This window comes from Glycine max, chromosome 13, assembly GCF_000004515.6.
Source record: "Glycine max cultivar Williams 82 chromosome 13, Glycine_max_v4.0, whole genome shotgun sequence".
NCBI classification, from domain to species: domain Eukaryota; kingdom Viridiplantae; phylum Streptophyta; class Magnoliopsida; order Fabales; family Fabaceae; genus Glycine; species Glycine max.
In genome coordinates this window covers 44473347-44494731 of record NC_038249.2, presented here as the reverse complement: position 1 = coordinate 44494731, position 21385 = coordinate 44473347, and the positions used below count along the sequence as shown (strand labels likewise).

The 21385-nt window shown below is 31.0% G+C and overlaps 2 protein-coding genes and 1 pseudogene across 3 annotated transcripts; 1 reads left to right on the top strand and 2 right to left on the bottom strand.

Moving 5' to 3' along the window:
- Positions 1-59: 59 nt before the first annotated feature.
- On the top strand, positions 60-4541 carry LOC100801912 (2-(3-amino-3-carboxypropyl)histidine synthase subunit 2-like; annotated as a pseudogene).
- Positions 4542-6767: 2226 nt separating this feature from the next.
- LOC100784964 (uncharacterized) lies at positions 6768-8033 on the bottom strand. The gene is made up of 2 exons (XM_003543630.5): positions 7586-8033; positions 6768-7252 (listed from the first exon to the last, which is right to left on the bottom strand). The coding sequence occupies exons 1-2, from the start codon at positions 7734-7736 to the stop codon at positions 7065-7067; spliced, it is 339 nt and encodes a 112-aa protein (XP_003543678.1). The 5' UTR covers positions 7737-8033; the 3' UTR covers positions 6768-7064.
- Positions 8034-12230: 4197 nt separating this feature from the next.
- On the bottom strand, positions 12231-17175 carry LOC100784434 (phospholipase D alpha 1). 2 transcript variants are annotated; one of them, XM_006595101.4, is made up of 4 exons: positions 16940-17175; positions 16770-16862; positions 13097-14996; positions 12231-12854 (listed from the first exon to the last, which is right to left on the bottom strand). In XM_006595101.4, the coding sequence occupies exons 2-4, from the start codon at positions 16857-16859 to the stop codon at positions 12421-12423; spliced, it is 2424 nt and encodes an 807-aa protein (XP_006595164.1). In that variant the 5' UTR covers positions 16860-16862; positions 16940-17175; the 3' UTR covers positions 12231-12420. The 2 variants fall into 2 exon arrangements, with proteins under 2 accessions (XP_006595164.1, XP_003543677.1); XM_003543629.5 differs by having other exon boundaries at positions 16770-17146.
- Between the last annotated feature and the right edge of the window lie 4210 nt (positions 17176-21385).

Sequence of the window (21385 nt, the reverse complement as noted above, 5' to 3'; positions counted from 1 at the left end):
TTTATATTTAGACTTTATTATAATACAATACTAACTATTTAAAAATAAAGATGAAAAGATTAAGGATCCCTTCCTTTGAGTTAATTAAACATACCAAAAAATAGAGGATTAAAATTATTATTAATAGTAATAAAAGACGAGAAATTCAGAAGCTGAGTGTACCGAAAAACCCTACAGATTCAGAGACCCCGAGTGATGGATTTTGAATCAAATTATGATATTGCTGCCTCTGCCAACTTCATTCACACACACAACTTCACCAGAGTTGCTTTGCAAGTAAACTAACATAACACCCTCTCTCTCTCTCTCTTTCTCTACTTTTACAAGCATTTGGAACACAAGTACTTGTCTTTATTGCAATCATATTCTTCTCTGAATTTCAGTTTCCTGATAATCTCCTAAAACATTCAACTAGAGTGATCACTGCTCTGCGCGACACACTTGAATCATTGAAACAAATTGATGCCACAGAATCACATGTACTATGGCAGTTGCTGTATTGATGAAGTTGGAGCATCGCACATTAACGCTGATTTTGTCATACATTATGGGCATACATGTTTTAGTCCGTCAGTACTTCTAAAACATTTGGTTGCTTAGTTTAATTCTTTACCTTAATTAAGTGTTTAGATTCCATTTCATTACTTCATATGCTTCTATTGAATCTTCTTTTCTATGTGCAGGACAACAACTCTACCAGTCTTTTGTGTTTTTGGGAAGGCTTCCATTTGCGTAGCTGATTGTGTTGAAAGTATGTCAAAATATGCACTGAGAAATAGTAAGCCTATCATGGTATAACTACTTTTTTAATCGTTTCTGGATTTATATTTATATAAATTAACTGAATTTTGTAATGTATGTCGAATAATGTTGCCGCAATTGTCCTCTAGTGATAATTGTTCGGTCTATAAACTGGACTTTCACATCTTTATGAAGTTTTTGGGGACAATTTACATTACCTTGCTCGAATTGCTGATTTTTTCAGCTTTTTTGCAAGCATAGATAAGAGAAGTTTTTAGGTATTTTTCTACCGTAACATTTCTAGCATTTGCGTGCTTCATGGACCATCTGCTTCCATTCCAATTGTAGGTCCTTTTTGGGCTGGAGTATGCACACTCAATGCGACAGATTAAAGAAGCACTGCTAGAATCATCAATGTCATGCAGATATGACCCTATGCCAGAAGTTCACTTTGCTGATGTTCCATCTTCAGTTATGTTTCCATCAAAAGATGTTTAAAAGGTAAATGGGCTCCAAGAACCCGTCAGTGATTGCAATGGAGCAAGTGGGACTGTATATAGCATTGGAGGATTGGCGTGGAAATTACCTGAGGGACAAAGCATGGACGACTACTTGCTCTTTTGGATTGGACATGATGATTCAGCTTTTGCTAATGTTGTGCTCACATTCAATGCCTGTGAAATAGGTTGATAGTTTCCCGTCCTTTATTAAATAGGTTTTTTGGTGAATCATGATTTTAATTATTATCATTCTCTTGGTTTTAGTCAGATATGATGCAAATGAAAATCGAATGGTGACAGACTTGTTTCAACAAAAGAGGATTCTTAAACGTAGGTATGTAAACCTAATATAAACACACTACTCTGTTGTGTAAGCCATCTTATGTCTTCATAATTTACTAAGCTAGGGTGATGACTTTGCAGATATTACCTGGTGTTGGGATTTTAGTTGGAACTCTTGGTGTTGGTATGTTTTACTGTCAATATTTTGTTTTTTCATGCATGTTTATTATTAAAGTAACATGATCATACAGAGAATTATATCGTCACATTCCTTATGAAGTGTTATAATATCACACATTTCCTAAAAACATTTGATTTGAATGTTGTTGCTTAGTGAGGAAAGATCTCAAGAGTGAATCCTTGTTGTTAGTAACCTTGAACGAATTGAGAAGAATGCTTGCCTGACTTGTGGAACATTATGCCATGAGATAAGGCATTATTTGATTATTGCCTATGATCACAGAATATTCAGTTATATGTGGATTGTTCATAAGTCTTAATCATGGTTTAGGTAGCTAACGGGAATGAATAAAAAATGCGAAAACTATCTCATACAGCTTTAATTTTTTATTTTTTATTTATTTACAAGGGAAATGGGATTTAATTAAACATATTGCATACTTATGATGCAGCTGGTTATCTTCACATAATCAATCAGATGATGGAGCTCATTACTGGGGCAGGCAAGAAGGCATATACTTTGGTTATGGGAAGACCGAACCCAGCTAAACTTGCTAACTTTCCTGAGGTGAAGTTTATTACATTCTTAGTAAATACTTTAGTCTGCTTTACGTCTGAAAACTTTCTAACAGTTTGATTTTTATCAGTGCGATGTTTTTCTATACGTTTCTTGTGCCCAAACTGCTCTGTTGGATAGCAAAGAGTATCTAGCTCCAGTTATTACTCCCTTCGAAGCAATGATAGCTTTCAATAGGTACACTATTGTTGTTTACATAATTTTATGTCAAAAATTGTCTCGTTGCTAGTGTTCTTACTTCTTATAGATTGCTAATAGGTTTATGTGGCCTCTATTTTTAATTTATTGAAAATCTGGTTATAGTCAATGGATAATAAGTAATAATCTCTACCCTTAGAAAAGGAAATAGCCAAATGGTCATCTACCACTAGATAACTTCCAGGTTAGCTTAAACTTTTTTAACTTCCAGAAATAAAAGACTCATTTGCTTTCCTTTGCATGAACTGTGAATTTATATTTTCTTTTCTTATTAAGTTTCATACAACTATATCTGTTTTCTAGAAACCTTTGATCTGGTCACTTTATTTGTTCTCAACTATGATGATTCAGAATATGTAAGCTGTAACTTCCCAAATAAACACACCTATTTATCAAGTCGTTTGTATCCTGTCTAGTGCTTTGTCTTTGGTATTCCTGGATGTTGGTAGAATATCAATTGTTTTATTCTTCATCATTTTGTTTTATTGAACAGTCAATGTTGTGTCTTGTACATGCTTTTTTTCAATGAATATATATAGGATTTGTAAATTTCATGACACCAATATTTCCCTGAATAAAATATTATGATTTATATATATATATATATATATATATATATATATAGAGAGAGAGAGAGAGAGAGAGAGAGAGAGAGAGAGAGAATATGAGAATTTGCAGCTTAATTTCTCTCCAATCTTTACAATTATAGATTTATGATTTACTTTATTTCTGATGTGACTGTATTAATCTGTTTCCAGAGGAAGCCAATGGACAGGAGCCTATGTCATGGAATTTCGAGATCTAATTAATTTGCCTCAAATGGAAGTTGGAAACCAGGAAGAAGAAGCACGGTTTTCATTCTTGAAGGGTGGATATGTTGATGACTTTGAAAATCAAGGTAGTTTCTACTTTCTATTCCTTGCTTCTATGCTTGCAATTGAATGATTAGTTTAATTAGGGATTTTTTTTTAAAAAAATCCATCTTCTTAATTCTGAGACAATTGGAAAATTAGTGAAGATATGCTATTGTTAATGACATTGGATAATCTGCTTAAAAGGAAAGTTCCCTTGAAGAGATTCAGTTCAATTGTAATTCCACCATATTAGAACATCTAAACAGGCATGAGATTGTAGCTCTTTAATGGAATAAAAAAATTCGGCTGCCATAACCCATAAATTGTCACACGAGTTACTGCTGCGTGATTGTACAAACCCATTTTACCGAACTTTTTTTTTAGATTTTAAAACTTAAACTGGTAAAAGTGGTTGATGTTTTCCCCCAGAAGAGAAGGGCGAAAAGTTGTTTACAGGTTTTGTTGGTGGTTTTTCAAGTACATATAATAATGCTGGTAGTAATATGGTTGTTTATTCTGTGTTACCAAATAAGATCATATATAAATTAGTTAATTTTTAATCACTAAGCTTGTATTCATCAGAAAATGCTGAAGAAGAAAGGGAAACTCTCGCTCTAGTAAATGCAACAGAAAAGGCACTGCAGTTGCAGAATAACTCGAATGCTCTAATGAAAGGGAATGCAAGATCAGGAGTGGAATTTTTGGCAAATCGATCTTATCAGGGTCTGAATATGTCTAGTGAGAACGCCTCCCCAGAACCATATCTCATTGGACGGAGAGGAAGGGCATCTGGGTACGAGGATGAGAAGAAAAAACAATGAATTTTTCTTACAACAGACATAAATGTGGTTTTTGCTTTAGATTGTAGTAAATGAGAATGAAAACTAGTAAGAAGGTCAGAGATTGACAAGGGAAAGAAGAGTAATAGTCCTTGGTTGTTATCTGAGCCTACTAGTGAGTGTAGCTGCTCGTTCATTTTGGCTGGTGAGTTTGGTCAGGTACGAGTAATAACCACAGTTGTACAAAAGGATTTCGAATGCTTTTGGCAAGCAAGCTTGCTCCATGGCATGATGGAACTTGCAGTTATCCTTTCACCTTTGTTATTCAAGCAAATGTATGTCTTCCTAGGTTTGTCTAACTGTTCAGGAACCATATACAAATACCATTATTAATAACATTAATCATATATTATCTTTTGTTATTTTTCTATTTTATAGTACTTCACATTATGCTAGGCGGAGGAGAGCAAGGACTTGAATCATTATTAAAATTTTGCCACTCATTAAACTTTCATAATATTATCTTCCATTGTTATCTTCAACGCATTTTTTTGAATTTTGTGGTGGAACTTGAGTAAGTTGAGGAGTTTGACGAAATCAAAGTCTATATAAGCAAGCGTTAAATTCATGGATAGAAATCTAAATTAGCATCCTCTAATCGAAGGCTCAAGGTCAAATCAGTTTCATACCTTATAGTTTTTCTTACAGTACCTTTTAGTTTTAAATTCATATACTAACTATTTAAAATTATGAACAACTATTAAGTGTAACTAAGCTTCAATCGAGGAGGAGTTGACTCAGAATTGAAATTTATGAAAATAGTTTGAGGTTCCGGTCGAAAGTAAAATGTTCTAATTACAATGGTTTCTAAAAAATTACGAGTACTATTAAATTGTGATGATAAGTGAAACTTTTATTAATCCCTTGTCTTGTAAATCAGTTCAGTGACAGTAATATAGGTTACTAGATTATCGTTGGACAAAGCTTAATATAGAAGTCAATAGTCGAACACTTTGATTTTTTCACTTGTCTGACTATGAGCATGATCTCTATATTCTCCCAAAAGCCAAATGTAAAACGCCAATTAAAACTTGTACTAATATTCAATTGTAGGTCCTAAAAGGTGGCCAAAATATTAATTCGTTGCATCACGCCCGCACATGTATGATGTTTGTAAAAGGGTAAGCTGTATTTTGAATCCAATAAGGCGCAACTTTACGTATATGACTGATTCCTCTTTTCCATATTACTATTGTTCCTGTATAGATTCTTGTTATTTGATTGTTTGTCTTTTTTTATAATACTTTCTTTAAATTGTTTGGTATATTGATTTTTTTTCTATAATTCTCTTAATTAATTAAATAAGAAACGATTAAATAGAGAAATAAAAAATGATTTTAGAAGAGCAATATATATTATTGACAAATTTAATGTGATTAACTGAATTAATCAATTTTTTAAAGGATGTAAATTAATTAAAATTAAATTAAATTATAATTTTTGTCCTCCTACTTTTCTAAATTCTTGATTTTTAATTGGTCCTCTTAGTTTTATAAATTAATAATTTTGATCCCATGATAGATTATTAACTGATATGGTGTTGTTGTTAATGGAGTCGCATGCGACAAGTGAGGTGAAAGAGGTGTTTGCATATGAGAGGAGGAATAGAATGTTGTGGAGAATTATGATTATTTTTTTAATAACTAATGGTTTTAATTAATTTATAATTAATTATAAACATTAATTTATAATTAATGCTAGGAGAGGAGGAACATAATTTTGTGGAGAATTATGATTATTTTTTATTTTTATTATTTTTTTAATAATTAATGGTTTTAATTAATTTATAATTAACTTAATAACTCAATTAATCAAAATTGTTTGTTAATAATCTATCAAAAGGACTAAAATTACCTATTTATAAAACTAGAAGGATTAAATGTTATAATTAAAATTCAGATGAATACAATTTTGCCTTAACAAGGATAATAACATTTACAATGTAGCGGCTGATTAGTCGGAGATGGATAATGTCTTACACTCCTGCTAAATAATATGATTTGTATAGTCTATTTAATGTGAATTAGAGGTGAAATAAGTTAAATTAGACTAAAATAATTTTTGTTCTCTAATTTATTATTTAATTCAATTTAATACTTTAATTTTTAATAAGAGTTTAATTTAGTTCTTCTCCTCCATTTTTGTTTAAATTTGTGTTCATGTATCTACTTAAGAAAAGTACACATCATCTTCCACATGAACTCCATCGAATGTATAATAAGGACAAAATGAAATCTTTATTAAAAATTAAATGATCAAATTGAATAAAAAAAAATAGAGAATTAAATTGAATCAAAATAATTAATTAGACAAAAAACTAATTTAACCTAAATTTTATCTTAAATAGGTATAAACTAACTCTCAAATATAACATTTAAATCTGATTTTTATGACCAAAAAATATAAATCTGAAGTTAATTAATTATTGTTTTTTATAGAGTGTATTTTATTGTTGTTGTTTGGCCGTGGTGTGATAAAAAAAAAAAACAGATATCTAATTTCGTTGTCATGGTAGCTAACTAATTAATCCATATGTCTCGAGCAAAATTTATCAATCCGCAATACATATGTAAAAGAGAGAAAGAAAAGGTAGAAATAGAAGTAAAAATGTTTTCATTGAAGTGGATTGTTTAGGAAGAAAACAAAACTTTGGCCAATATTTCATATTAAGGAGTTGGAAAAAATCCAGTACGTATCTACAACCACAAGAATACCCCAGATATCATTTTTTTTATTTTTTATTTTTTGCATTGTATTAACAGCCTCCTCACCACAAAATTATATTTGAAAATTCAGAGAGAGAGAGAGAGAGAACTTGATCAGCTCAGTCCTAACACAAATGTACACTAGACCACGTACGGAACAGAACAGGATTCTATGATTCTATCCTTAATTAGTGAGAGCACTCAATTCTATGCACTCGGTTCCTCAAAATCCCGTAATACAAAGCCATTCTGTTTGCTGGCATTGGCATTCCACCACTTTGTCTGCTGTTGCTTCTTTGCTCATTCCTTTCTCTTCCCTCCTTCACACTATCTGCAAATTTCACTTTCTTCTTCTTTCTCTCCCTTTTCTTTTCCTCTGTATGTAAGTAAACCATACCACCCCACAGTCAGAAATTTAAGGTGTGTTTTAAAAAACTGCTGTTTTTAGTTTTCAATATGCAACTAAATAAGATTGTTTAAACAGTTGATGAAAACTGGTACTATATAACGCATAGAACGTAATGTAAAATTGAGAGAAATGTTGAATAACTTGATTTTTTTTAAAAGGAAGAGAAAGCATTTGAAATAGTTATTTTGAAAACAATTATCAGAATTTAATGAATTTTGGGTAAGAAATTAATTGTTGGATGGTGTAGAATTAATTGTTTTAGCAAACAGTTTCTAGGAAAAAAAATTGAAATGAATTTACCTGAATACAAGCAAGATCGCAAGGTGGGTTTGTTAGAGTGATGAATTTGAAATGATGGGGTGGTTTTTTGCCTGGAGAAAGCAACATAAAGCAGAGTTGTTGAGAGAAGCATGGCACTGGTGAGAACAAGGCCCTGTGAGATAGAAGCCATCTTCTTGTGCTGTGAGAATTGAGAAAGAAAGAAAGGAAAAAAGAGAGGAGTTATAGTACGTTGACTGACCCGAATGAATGAATGAACTTGACCGAGAAAATAAATAAAGAGGAAGAGGACGGGTAGATGATGAGAAAGAAAGAAATATAAAAAGATCGAAAATTAGGAGTTAGGAAATTGTGGTAAGGATAGAATAGAAGAAAAAGAATGGCAGTAGTTAATTGGTGGTTGGTGATGGGATTTCCCTTTGTCTTTGTTTTGTTGCGTGGAGAGGTGTTAATTTGTGTTTTGTGTTCGGTTTGGACTTTGCTTTTTCCCTTATGGTTATAGGAAGAAGTTAACCAAACCATTAATGCGGTTGCGGTTTGTATTCACCTTCCCTGCCTTGTCTTCTCCTGTCAGGTGGGATCAACCACACCCCCCCCCACCCAGGTTCATTTGTCTCAAAAAATCTTTACAAACACTCTAGTCTCTAGGTATAAATATTTTAAGTTTCTAATTACACACACACTGATGATATGTTTATGCATTTGTTTCGAAAGATTTTTCATTGAGTTAGATATGTTATATATTTAACCAGTATCTTTAAAGTACTAATTTTACAGTTATCTTCATTTTAAAATAATAAGTAATGAAGTGATCATTGTATAGCATCAACTCAAGGAGTTTGATCTTTGAGTAATTTTGTGCAGTTGTTGAGTATATTTCTTATAATGTCTTGAGTTTTAGGTAATGGTGTGACTGCCTACTAGATTTATAATGTTGAAGTCAGTATGAGAGGCAGGGGATGAAAGTAGAGAATGAAAAATGTACCTTAGGATGTTGCGCCTTGTCCTTTTTAAGCTGATCGTTCTAACTTAATAGTGGTATTATTCTCATGAGTGCATGTATGATATGTTCATGTTTTCATCTGGAGTTTCCTAATCCCACTTCAAACGCAAACCACCCTCAATATCCTTGTGTTTTTGTCTTTAACTAGGAATGGTAAAATTTATAACTAGGAAAGGTGAGTTGAGACCATCTTAATCCTCCCCACGTAATCTGCAGCCAACGTCGCATGTCAAGGGTAAGTCGACCTACTAGGTTGCCTTTTATTATTTTGAAAACCTAATGTTTCTAGTTAGGGCTTGATTAGATCTTAATACTTTTCAATGTTTTTTTGTGTAATGTTAGAATGGTCGAATGAATTAATATTTTTGGGTATTTTTCTTCTTCTAATTTTTCGTTTTTATTTCCACTAGTTTTATCGGTTTTGGGAGATTAACTTGTAAATCCATCTTTAAAATTTGACATTTTTTGTCACCTTCACATTTATTCGTGGGTCAACTCATCCTATCTTGTTTAAACAAGTTAAAAGCAAGTTGGTGTGGTTTGGCGAGGGTTAGTCTATTTAATCATTTTTATCTTCTACACAAAATTTTGAGAATGAAATAAGTATTTGAGAACACTTCATAAAAAAAGTATATGAGAACAAAAATTTGAGTAAAGTGAAAGTACATAAAATTTGAGAAATAAGTTTTAATTTGAAATTAAAAATGTGAAATAGTTTACAGGATTCATTTCATAAAATTTAAAATTTTATTATTTAAAAGTTGTTTAAATTGTATGAAATAAAAAAAACATACACGGATAGTATAAATCATCTAATCTAATCATAATTAATTATATATGATAATTTTATTCATTTTTAAGACAATTATTTTAAAAATCATATAAATAATTGATTGTAATTGAACTATAATATAAAAATATTTTAAACTATGATTACATAAAATTAAATTCTAAAAAAATATTATAAAAAGTAACTTTAACAAATTATGACTTATCTTTAATAAAGATTAGTTTCCGAAATAATTTATTCAATAAGGTATTATTTATTAAACTTTTGATTTTTTTAAAAGAAAAGAATGTACATAGTGCCTGAAGGCAGAAACTATAAACTCTTGCACACAAAATCGAATTTCCGGTCTAAATATAAGAATAAAAAATTAGGAAGTTTCTGATATGATAAATAAGTTTTCTATTATTAATATAATAAGTTTTCTAAACAATTTTATTTTTATTTTTCCAATTTGACTGCCAAAAAAAAATTGAGTTCTTGCGCGTGTGTGACTAACTCTATCGTAGGACTATGATGGGAGCATTGAATTAAGTGAATAATCAATAATCATTGTTTGACGCGTGCTATGCGAGTAAGGACAACACAACACATTATCCATTTTAACTGTGCAATGTGCAACCGAATGTCACGCGTGTACGGACCAAGATTCTCTATGGTTCTGAAAATATTGCTTCCGTTATTCACCTGATGTATTTTGTTAAGTTTTTTTTCTTTATAATTTCGATTTTAATACAAAATACTATAACATATTTTGTCCTCTGATACATTTTCACACAAAAAATATTTTGTTGTTGAGATTTTGTGCAGTTTGTACGTGGACTCTGAGCAGACTCATTGTAGTATCGTAGTATATCCAATAATGCTTAATTAATTCAATTAATTGTTTATTTAAATAACAAAGAATTATCTATCTCCTTTTGTTTCGTACTCGTCTTCTACATTTTTACATTTCTTCTAAAAATATTATTTCTATAATTTTTTTAATAATAAATAAAGACTAAATAATCAAATTGGTCCGTAAATTTTCCGTTCACTATCATTTTAGTCCCTACAATAAACAAAATTAAAATGTTTCTAAAATTATAATTTAATTCATTATACACCCAATTTATTTACGATTTGTTTGGATTCAAAAAATATAAGAAAATAAAGAACATTTCAAAACTTAAGAATTTTAAGAACTACATGGGATGAATAAATAAGTTAAATTTAAGAACTACGTAAGAATGTTGAAAAATAAATAATTTAATTATTCAAAATATCAATACTGAAAGGTCATACAATCAATTTATTTAATTTTTAGCTTAAAAGTAATTTTTAAAACTAAAAATATTATAAAATTATTCTTATTATAAAATTATACTGAAAGGTCAAACACGGTGCTAATTACAAAATTAGGCATCAGCCAATGAGTCCACGTATATAGAAATTCCACTAAACAGGCATCGTCAAGTTCCAGTATCTAGAATTCTAGATATTCCACACTAATAAATTTAAAAATCTACCTTACTCAAATTGTTATTTTTTGTTACGGTTTGGGACACTGGTACCATAGCAGCACGTGGAGTAGGTATATCCAACAGAACAGAACAATATTGAGTATGAAATGGAATATATACGAGACCCATTAAAACGACTAAACAATGACAACGTTGATGTGTCAGCTCAACATACAGAATTCAGAACATTGTTAAGAAACAAACAGCTAAATATATCTGGAAGGCCATCTTCAGAAAAATTAAACATCTTCACTAGACCATTAATTGCCATTGTTAATTGCTCCTTGTAACACACCAAGTACACAAAGAAGGTCATGCAGTGACTCACACTCACTAACTAGAATGCATGGAGACATTACATTATTCACTTTTACCACAAATATATACTTGCGGAAAGCCATGGATCTGATCCCCTGCAGGCTTAGCCAAATGATATGGTTGATTAGCACTCATAGCAATCTCTGTCTCTACTCTCTAGCACCACTTCTATCATCAAAGGATATTTTCTATGGTGACACACTAAAATGGATATTTTATATCGCAACTAAATGAAAATGTTCAAGGTAAGTGTAACATGAAGCAACGATTAAAAGTTAGGAAAAATTAATTTTGGATTTTATTTGATTATATAGAAGTATCATTTTTTTTTTTACCTGTAATTTGATCCAAATACTTCAACTTGGAGCTACTGGTCTTGACACAGTATCGACTATCGACTTGGTTTCTAGCTAAATATATAAGGCTGAGCTAAATATTGAGCTTACGTGATACCTCATCTAGCTTAGAAATGAAATTTTCCTTTTCTAACCACGGCAACAAAAAAATTCCCCAATTGTAAGGAAGACAGGAGTAGGTTTTAGTTTTTAACAGGCATCTTAGTTATAGAACACATGGATTTCCTTCACTTAACAGAGTTAGATTGAAGAATTAAATTTTGGGTATTTAAAAAGTGTAAGAACGGAGAGTGAGGGTTTTAGAAGACAGATATAAAAACAAAAATTGACAATTTTTTGGGAAGAAAAACACCGTTAACCCTATGGTGTACCTGAACTTGACTATGCTAGTAAATCTACAAATCTAAAGGCAAGAGACTAGCAGCAGTAAAGCATAATAGTTGATTATCATACAGAGGAGGGTAATCTCTTGTCTAGCCTAGAAAATATGAAAAAGGAAAGCTTCGGTTGATGCCATTTTCTTCAAGAAATCAGAGGGAAGCATTACTTCATATCCTATCCTGAAGAAATCCATGAGACCCAAACTACAACCAGAAAATGACCGACAATAAAAGGCCAAAAACACCAGCTCCTGGAGAGAAAAGAACAATAATTTTCCACAGAAAAACTCACAATATATAGCTACAATGTTTAAACGTAGTTAAGAAACCCGATAAACATGTATCATAATGCAGATAGAGTCATACAAGCTGATTGCCTTCTCATCATCAGATTGTTAAAATCTGGAAGGCAATCTTCAGAATGAAACCATCTCTACAGAACCATTACAATTGTTGCTCACTCTAACAACATAAGTACTATATTTTATTAACAAGCTTATAAAATGAAACTTAAGTAGTAAGGATCGGTGGAAGGTAATCAACTTTGTCGCCAAGAACACGAGCCTTGGTGTCAGGGAAGAATTCAAATCCTGGAAGCTCAGTGACAACTCCTTCGTTGGAAACCCCAATAGGATATCGGAGCAGGTGACCAGGAAGGTCATGCTCAAGTGACTCACTTGAATAGATATCCCAATACTTGTCAGCAATTTGGTTCACCTTCTTAATACATTCTTCATTTTCAGGGTGGAGGAAAGAGTCATGAAGCAAGCCAAGGTGCTCATACCACAACGACATGCGGAAACCATGGATCTGTCCCCTGGCAGGCTGCCTGGCAGCCAAATGAAATGGTTGATAAGCACCCATGGCAATCTCAGAATCTCTGGCACCATCCATTGATCTCTGGTTTATGTTGGCAGATCCAACGATTATGTATTCATCATCAACTGCCAAAGAAAGAAAAAAGTTTCATTAATTTATGAACTTCTATATATAATCAAGCTTCTTTTTAAGCACCTCGAGAAAGACATTTGAGTTTTTCTCAATGCTTTATCTTCACAATTAAGGCAATGTTTTTGAGTTTTTCTCAGTGGTCAGGTCACCTTGATGATTATATGGTTTCAAAATCTAGAATATGAGCGAGTAAGAATGCTTTTACAAAAGTTGCCAGCTTAATTTACTGAATTACCTATCATCATCTTGGCATGAACATAAATCATGAAGCGCCGGGCCTCCTGAGCTCTGATATAATCTGTATCAGGATCTGGTCTTTCTGGAGGCTCGTACTCTCCTTGTTTCTTCACCTCCCTATTACCAAGGCAGAAGAATGTCAAATAGTTACGAGGATTTTCCACTATTCCCTTGGCCCGGAGCGCCTGAACAACATCCTTGTACATCATATCCATTGTTCTCCTCTGCCAATCCAATATTGCCTGAACTGATGCACTTTCTGGGACACCCTCTGGCCACATTGGAACCACAACATACACACTGAACCTTTCCCCAGCTTCAATCTTACTAACAATCTTAAGTGAAAGCTCCTTCGGGATAATATGCAAAGCATCGATGGCTTCAGGCTTAATGCCATCAGCACTCCAATCATAACTGCTTCCAAGGAAATACTGATTCTCAATATAGATGAAATTTTTCGCACGTCGAATGGCATTAACATAAGCATCTTGAATACTACGATCTATTATATTATCCTTCCCACTGACAAGCCCCACTCTGGCAGCATCTTCAGGAGTCTCTGGGAACCCAAAAGCAGCTCCACCATCAATGGATCTAAATAATTGAACATTCCATGTCTCATGATCATCAATGTAAGTTACCGGGGATGGGGGAATAATGACATCTTCAAGGTCTCTCAGTGGAACAAGTAAGTCCTTTCCTCCCTGCTTCCTCCATCTCTGCTCAAAGTTGAACAAAACATCCCAAGCAATAGGGCCTTCAAGTCGAGAATGGATGTCGTGCCAAGGTTCCCTTGGACCACCTTTTTTTATTGAAGAACCACCAAAGTTAGGCTGATGAAAGTCATCATGATGTGCTGTGTCCAGGGTTCTGAAAAGTGAATGGAATTGAGTGTCATATCTTCCATCACAGAGATCAATACCCCCCACAAAACTCACAATTCTTCTCTTATTAGAATCTCCACTCGGCAATTCACCATCCACGACTACAATTTTCTGGTGATGAGTAAACATGGTGGAAATTTCTAAATCCTGAACAAAGCTTCCACCATCATCAGGATTGCGAGGGCATAAAACACAATGCACTTCAGTGCCCCGGAAATACTCCTCTGTTTCTTGATCATGAGTGGCCATTAACCCATCTTTTTTTAACAAAGGAACCGAAGTTCTATCATCCCAAACAAGCATTAAAACCCTTACACCTTCTCTTGCTTTTTTCTTGAGAAGCTCACCAAGTGTTTCATCTCCTCCAGGCTTTGGCCTCCTAGAATCCCTTACCAAACTAATCTCAGTATAGACAGACCAACCAGTAATGTATATTAAGTGTTGTGCTTTAGTGATTGCATCAAAAACATCCTCCCAACATCTATGAGCTTGGTAAGTCTGGCCCCCACTAAGTTGTATTTTAGGGACAAAATTGTCAGGTACATGAGCATCTTGGTAGAGAGAAACCTTACATCCTCTTCTTTGTGAAAAGAAAGTATAAGGAACTCCAGGAAATTTTGGACTTCTAATGCCTAGAGCCCAGTTGCGGTCTTTTGAAACATCAAAATATTGCAACTTCACATGGATCTTGGAATGTCCATGTATTGGATTTTTATGCTCATCCAATATTTCAACCCATCTATCTATTTCTTCACCATGCAAGATCTCCTGAACAGGCACATATGCTCTTCCAATTAAGGTTGCCCCAATAGGATTATCATCTTTCACTGTAAATATGATGTTTGATGCCATATGGGCACAATAAATATGAAAGGACTCGTACCATCTTGGATTTTTAATCTCTTTTTCAATAATTCTGGTCCTCCCCACTCGTGCCTTCTCTAGATCAATGGTTGCATATAGTTTAGTGACACCTTTTCCAATACCAACAGTCTCCTCGATGTTTTGTACGATCTAAATCAGAATAATATACATGGAATTAGAAATGCAAAAATCGAGAATAATATACATGGGAAATAAAGGTGCAAAGTAAAACAGTTGAGTATTATCATTTCATCACGCGTGTGTATGCGTAATGGATAATCTAAAGTTGCAATATGTCTACATGGATCGGTAAAATGAATATGGGCATATGGCTTGTCAAAAGAATAAACTGAGAAGGCAAAAAAATTCAGTCTACTTTTAGAAAGATTCCATTCCACCAGTGGCTTTGATAAGGTTGGCAGGCTCCTGAATGCTTAACATATAGTTTGTGGGGGGGTGAAGATATAACATATGCATAATAAAGAATAAATATATTAAAATTAAAAGTTATTGAGGTAAAACACAAGTTGAATGAATAATAAGTTATTTTAATTGAAGACCGACACGCTAATAAATTGATTCATGTTATTAAAGAGCCAGTTAACTACAATTTGTAGTCAAGTGTGCTTCGAGAAGACTTCACGATATAATAAGTTATTAACTGAAATTCAAACACAATAAAGTAATTAATTACAAATCATAAATATTAAATATATGTCATGTGCTTATAACAAATAAAATAATTCAACTAAACTCATATAAGAATGAAGAAAACAATTTTGAATTAGACTGGTAGAATGTAGTAGGCATATGATAAAAGTAATTAGCTAGCAAATGACAGAGTTAAAAATATATATTTACTGAAGTGTCCTCAATGACAACGTCTCAATAGTTTCGCTCCTGCTTCATAGCTGGAGAGCATCTTACTCACAAGTCTTATAATTTTAAAGGTATTTATAATTTATTTTAAATTTATGATATTATACTTTAATATATAAATAAATAATAGTGCGGACGGGGAGTCAGGGATGGGTAAACTTTGTGAGAGGGGAATTTCGTAGCAGTTTCTTAATTCAGAAGAGTGCATCTATGGATCAGATCCATGGGGACGTACTCAAGACGAATACTACATATGGGTTCAGTTTATTCGTATTCTAGTTTCTTTTTCTCTTTTCTTTTTTTGTCTTTTTTCCTTATGTAACACAAAAAGGGAATGAGTAGTATATTGCTCGGGACATTCAGATCCACACTAGATGAATCTCTTGGCCATTATTGACAATTTTTACGAGTAAGTTACTATTCAATCTAGATGCAATTCTCATCTCTAGTCCAAAGTGCACTATTAGTGAATAGAGCATCTAGTGAATAGTCCAAACAAAAAAATAGTAGTAAATTATCTATCCAACCTCTTATCCTTCCAAGTTCCAACTAACTCGGCAATTACCACCATTCAAAAAATTCGAAAACACTTGCAAAGTTAAAAAGCTAGAAGTGAGAGATCACAGCACAGCTGAAAAGCCGATGTTCTTGTTTGAAAGAATGAAACAGAACAGAGACTCAGAGGATCTCCTAGCAAAATTCAGGGCCGGATTTTTCTCCAGAAAAAGGGTAGAGGGATGAGGGATCCATTGGTAAGTTAATTCACCATTGATGAAATTAACGTGTGAAGGTTAGTTAGGTTTATTCTCTGTCTGGTTCCGAAAAGAAAGTGAAGGAGAAGGCAGTGACAGAGGCAGCGCTGATACCATAGCAAAATTCGGGAATCTACGGAATATTTTCGATTCTGAATTACAAGATTACGCTATCAATGAACTAATCTGCTAAATTAATTAAGAGTTAATTTAACTAACTACAAAAGAGAATCTAACCGTGTACAAGCAACCAAATAAAAATAAAAATAGCGAGAAGTTTAAGAAAGCTTACCTTGGTTAAAAAGTTGCCTCCACCAATTTTGAGCTTATCGACTTCATAGATAGTGGCATGAAGAGTCCCATGGAGCAGAATTTGCGCCATCAGCTGCAAGCAGAATTCACATACAGAGTTGTAATTAAATTAGATGGCATCAAAATACGAAGTCTGAGTCTCAGAAATACCAAAAAGGGGTGTTGACGAAGGAAGGACTAGCTAGGAAGAAGACAAAGAAATAGGTGAATGAAAGCAATCGCTAAACAGTATATATAATTAATGTATGCATTGTGGTTGATCATGTCAATGCTAATCGCCAATGGCCCAATTGCCAAATGGAATCATATTGTATTGTATCCTTCTCTCCCTTCAACAAAGGTGTGCAAATGATTACTCCCCATGTTGAATCTTTTCTTCATTTGTATTATAGAATATAAAGTCTTTATTATATTAGCATATAAATATATGAATACTTTTTTTTTACTATATATATTCTTTTTATTATTTCTCTTACTTTTTTCATAGTTTATATTAAAATTTTCTAAAAATATAAAAAAATTAGATGCATTAATTTCATTTCATATTTTTTTATAAAAAACTTTTCCTGGCTTATTTTGTTTCAAGGTTTTGACAATGAATTAAAAATATATATTTAATATTTTAAATCTCATAATCTTTTTATCTATTTTTCTAATATATCTCTGGTTTTTCATTTATACTTCTGTTTTTTTTAGTCCGCAATAAATTATCAAAGATATAATATAAAAAATTAAAGCTTTAATTTATTACTATTGTAAAATGACAATTAAAATGAAGAAAAAAAATTCTGTTAAAAATGTCGAGCAAAACGAGACAGACAGATCAATAGAAATACTTTTCGAAATACTTCAAACCAATCTTAATTTTTTTTAAAATTTAAATAAGTTGAATATATCAATTATGAAAATTATTCATTTTTAAAGATTTTGTAAAAATATTTTTTCGAGTCAAAATATCTTGATAATTTTTTAATATTATATAAATCACATCATGATATTAAAATATATCTCATTTATATTGATATAAAAGAAGTATACTAAACTAGTTGCTTCTATTAATTTTTAGATGGGACGAATTCAAATTCAAAGCTTCTAGAATGTTTAATGATGAAAAGTTTAAAAATAAATAGAATACTAATATCCTTTCTCGTTGTTGATTTTTATTGGTTTATTTTTATGTTTTTCCGAACGGAAATCTACATTACTCTTCCAGGAAGAAGAAAAAAGAACAAAATAAAAGCAAAAGTTAGTATAAGATTAACTTGGTGATTATATTAAAAAAAAACTTGACGATTGAATAGAGAATGAAAACAAACAAATTCTGAATTTAAATCTTTTTTCCTAATAAAAATTAATAATTAATAATTGTTAATAAAAAAAATAAACTTTTTCCATAATTTTAGAAGTAACATTTGTCCTATTCTTTTAATTGTCGGCACGTCTGGTCAGAATAGGACAAAGAGAAAAACAGTCGCTTAAACACAATACCATGTCATATGTCTGATAACTTCTTTTCCACAGTCGCAAAATCACGTGTCGATCAGGTATTCATTTTCATCAGCCAATGGAAAGAAACCAGATAGAGTTGCTACAATATAAATATAATAGCCAATGAATCATACATACCGATTATTACTTGGTGGAATCTCCTATTGATCATCGTGCCATCTTTTAGCAGTATTGCAAATGTCCAACACAATCAATCTCAATCAGTATGAAAATTTGCTTGTCGGTACGTCACATATTATAATAAATATGATACAATTATCTTCAAAAAAAATTATATAATTAATTAAAGGTTTAAATATTTTTTTTATAATTTAGTATTTGTTTTTCATTTTCATGTATTTTATTTTTTTAATTCTTATAAAATGTGTTTATTTTTATTTTTTATCCTTAAATAACTTTAAATGTATAACGATTTTCAATAGTAAAAAATATTTTGAATTATAAATTTTTTTATTTAAAACGCTTTAAGGATAAAAAATAAATATTTTAGAAGGATTAAAATAAAAATGTAAGAATAATAATAAAAATACTAAATTACAAGAATAAAATGTATTTGAGTCTTAATTAAATTTCGTGTTACGCACGTTTTGGAATATAGAATATATATAAAAATACCTATCATATTAATTTTCTTAGTCATTTTAAATTTATAAATAAATATTAATTTATTTTTGGATTAATAATATAATTTATTTCTTGCTCCTTTCTCAAGAATGTAAACACACTTATCGAATTTTGTTAAATTTTATGTTTTGTGAATTTATTTCGATCTTTTTTAATTGTAGTTATTATTGCTAACAAATATAAATGAAAATTCAAAGTTCTAAAAATAATTAAAACACTTTTTTTAACCGAATTAAAACAAATTAATAATAAGGTTTCAAGTTATATATATATATATATATATATCAAATTTTTTAAAAAAATTAAAAAATTTAATTCTCATGTACTAACAGTATTTTCTACTTTAACTAATTAGTATTTTAACTTATACATTGCACACCTTATAAAAAAAACCTGTATATTACACATGATGAATATTTATTTTTATAAAATTAAAATTTATAATAAATAAATGGTATTAAATACATAAATTATATTATAATTTTTTTATTGATTAAATTATATTATAATTAAAATTCATAATAAATAATTTAAATTAAAACCTTCTTTTAATTTAATTATCTATTTAATACTCTTCGTATTTATTTATTTATTATTTCATAAAAGAAACAAAACTTTTCTAGTTCATATACTCTCTGTTTTAACCCTATCATACAATAAGTTTAAACTTTGTAGGTTTAATATTGTGAAGTGGGAAATTAAGAATTAATTATGGCGTGGCAGAGGAATATAATATAAAACTGCTGTCATTTACTGCTACTTGGGTCTCCATTGTTTATAACTGCTGTTTTTCCTCAAACATTTCCAGGTTGTATATAAGTTATCATGAATAATTTCGAAAATTTTATCACACAAGAAGGCCTCTCAACAATGACATCGTATTAAGTAGTAAGGACAGGTGGCATGTAGCCAGATTTGGCCCCAAGAACAGGAGCTTTGGTGTAAGGGAAGAATTGAAATCCTTGCAGTTGTGTCACATTTCCTTCGGAAATCGCAATAGGATTCAGGAAGGTCTTGCATTGAGGAAGGAGTCATGAAGCAATCCAAGATGCTCATACCATAATGACATGCTTGGTAGCCAAATGATAGGGTTGATAACCACCCATCGCTACCTCATAGTCTCTTGCACCGTCCATTGATCTTTCGTGTTAATGCATTGATAAAATAATAAAGTTAAAATGAAAGTTCGAGTAAGTATTTATATTTAAGTAGATGAATATTTAATAAAGAATTTAAAATAGAAAATAAAGAAAGATAAAAGATAAGATAAATATTTAAATTAAAAGATAATAAAAAAAGATAAAAGAGAAGATAAAAATTTAAATTAAAAGATGAGAAAAAAGTAGAAGATAAAATAGATAAGAAATTTTAATGTAAAAGATAAGAAAAATAAAAGATAAAGATAATATTAAAAAGATGAACTCAGGAGATGAAAATGTTGGCAACTTAGTCTACCAAAGTTATCTTGTGATGTAATGTTAATAATTTTTTTCTATTTACAATCATTTCAATTTACACTTGCATCTATTGGTGTACTCTAACTTTGATCTCTTGCACGAAATAACTTAGTTTATCTATTTTCTCTCTCAAATCCCTTTGCAAGAGCTAAAAGCTAAAATATTAAATTGCATTAAGGATGTATAACAAGCTAAACAAATATCAACCTATCCCTAGTAAAAACTTTATTTAGATATTCTTTTCCAGTTATATTAGAAAATAACATTTTCCAAACTACCCTTAAAACTTAGCATGCAAATAGGTGATCAAAGCCACAAGTAATAATATTAAACACAAGAAAAGATAATGCAAATGTAATATTATAAATAGATAAGAAGAGAAATTATATCAAGAGTAGTTGACTATCAAGTTTCCTACAAAGGGGGTTTAGCCTCTCAAGAAGACTTTACACTTACAAGAAGAGAATATTTAGTAAAGAGATAAAAGATAAGAAAGGGAATGGAGAGAAGAAATGATTCTCATATTGAGGCAGGCAACATCTGCCTTATATTTGGACAGAAACCTCATGATGTCACGTGAATTTTTTTAACGGATATAGATGGAACATGTATGGAAGGATATAAACCAAAAATAAGTAAATATGCATGAACTAAATACAAAAAAAAATTATAAGGAATAAAATAAAAAAATGTAAAAAGTCTAATATATATTTCATTTAGATTGTCTAAAATAATTGATTTTTATATTGAAAAAGTTATAACAATTTTATCACATATATAATTACCTATGATTAGAAGACATTTAAAAAGAAAAACAAGCCAAATTAAGTCAGATTAGACTTTAATAGGTCTAAACATAATCTTTAGTATGACCTATTTATAAATAAGTTGATATGTTTATCGACTTGAATAGATCTATTAATAATTATATATACCAAAATACAAACAACTCAAATGGCCTATCATAGAACTTTTTTCATGACCTAATTAAGTTTGATTTTTTTAA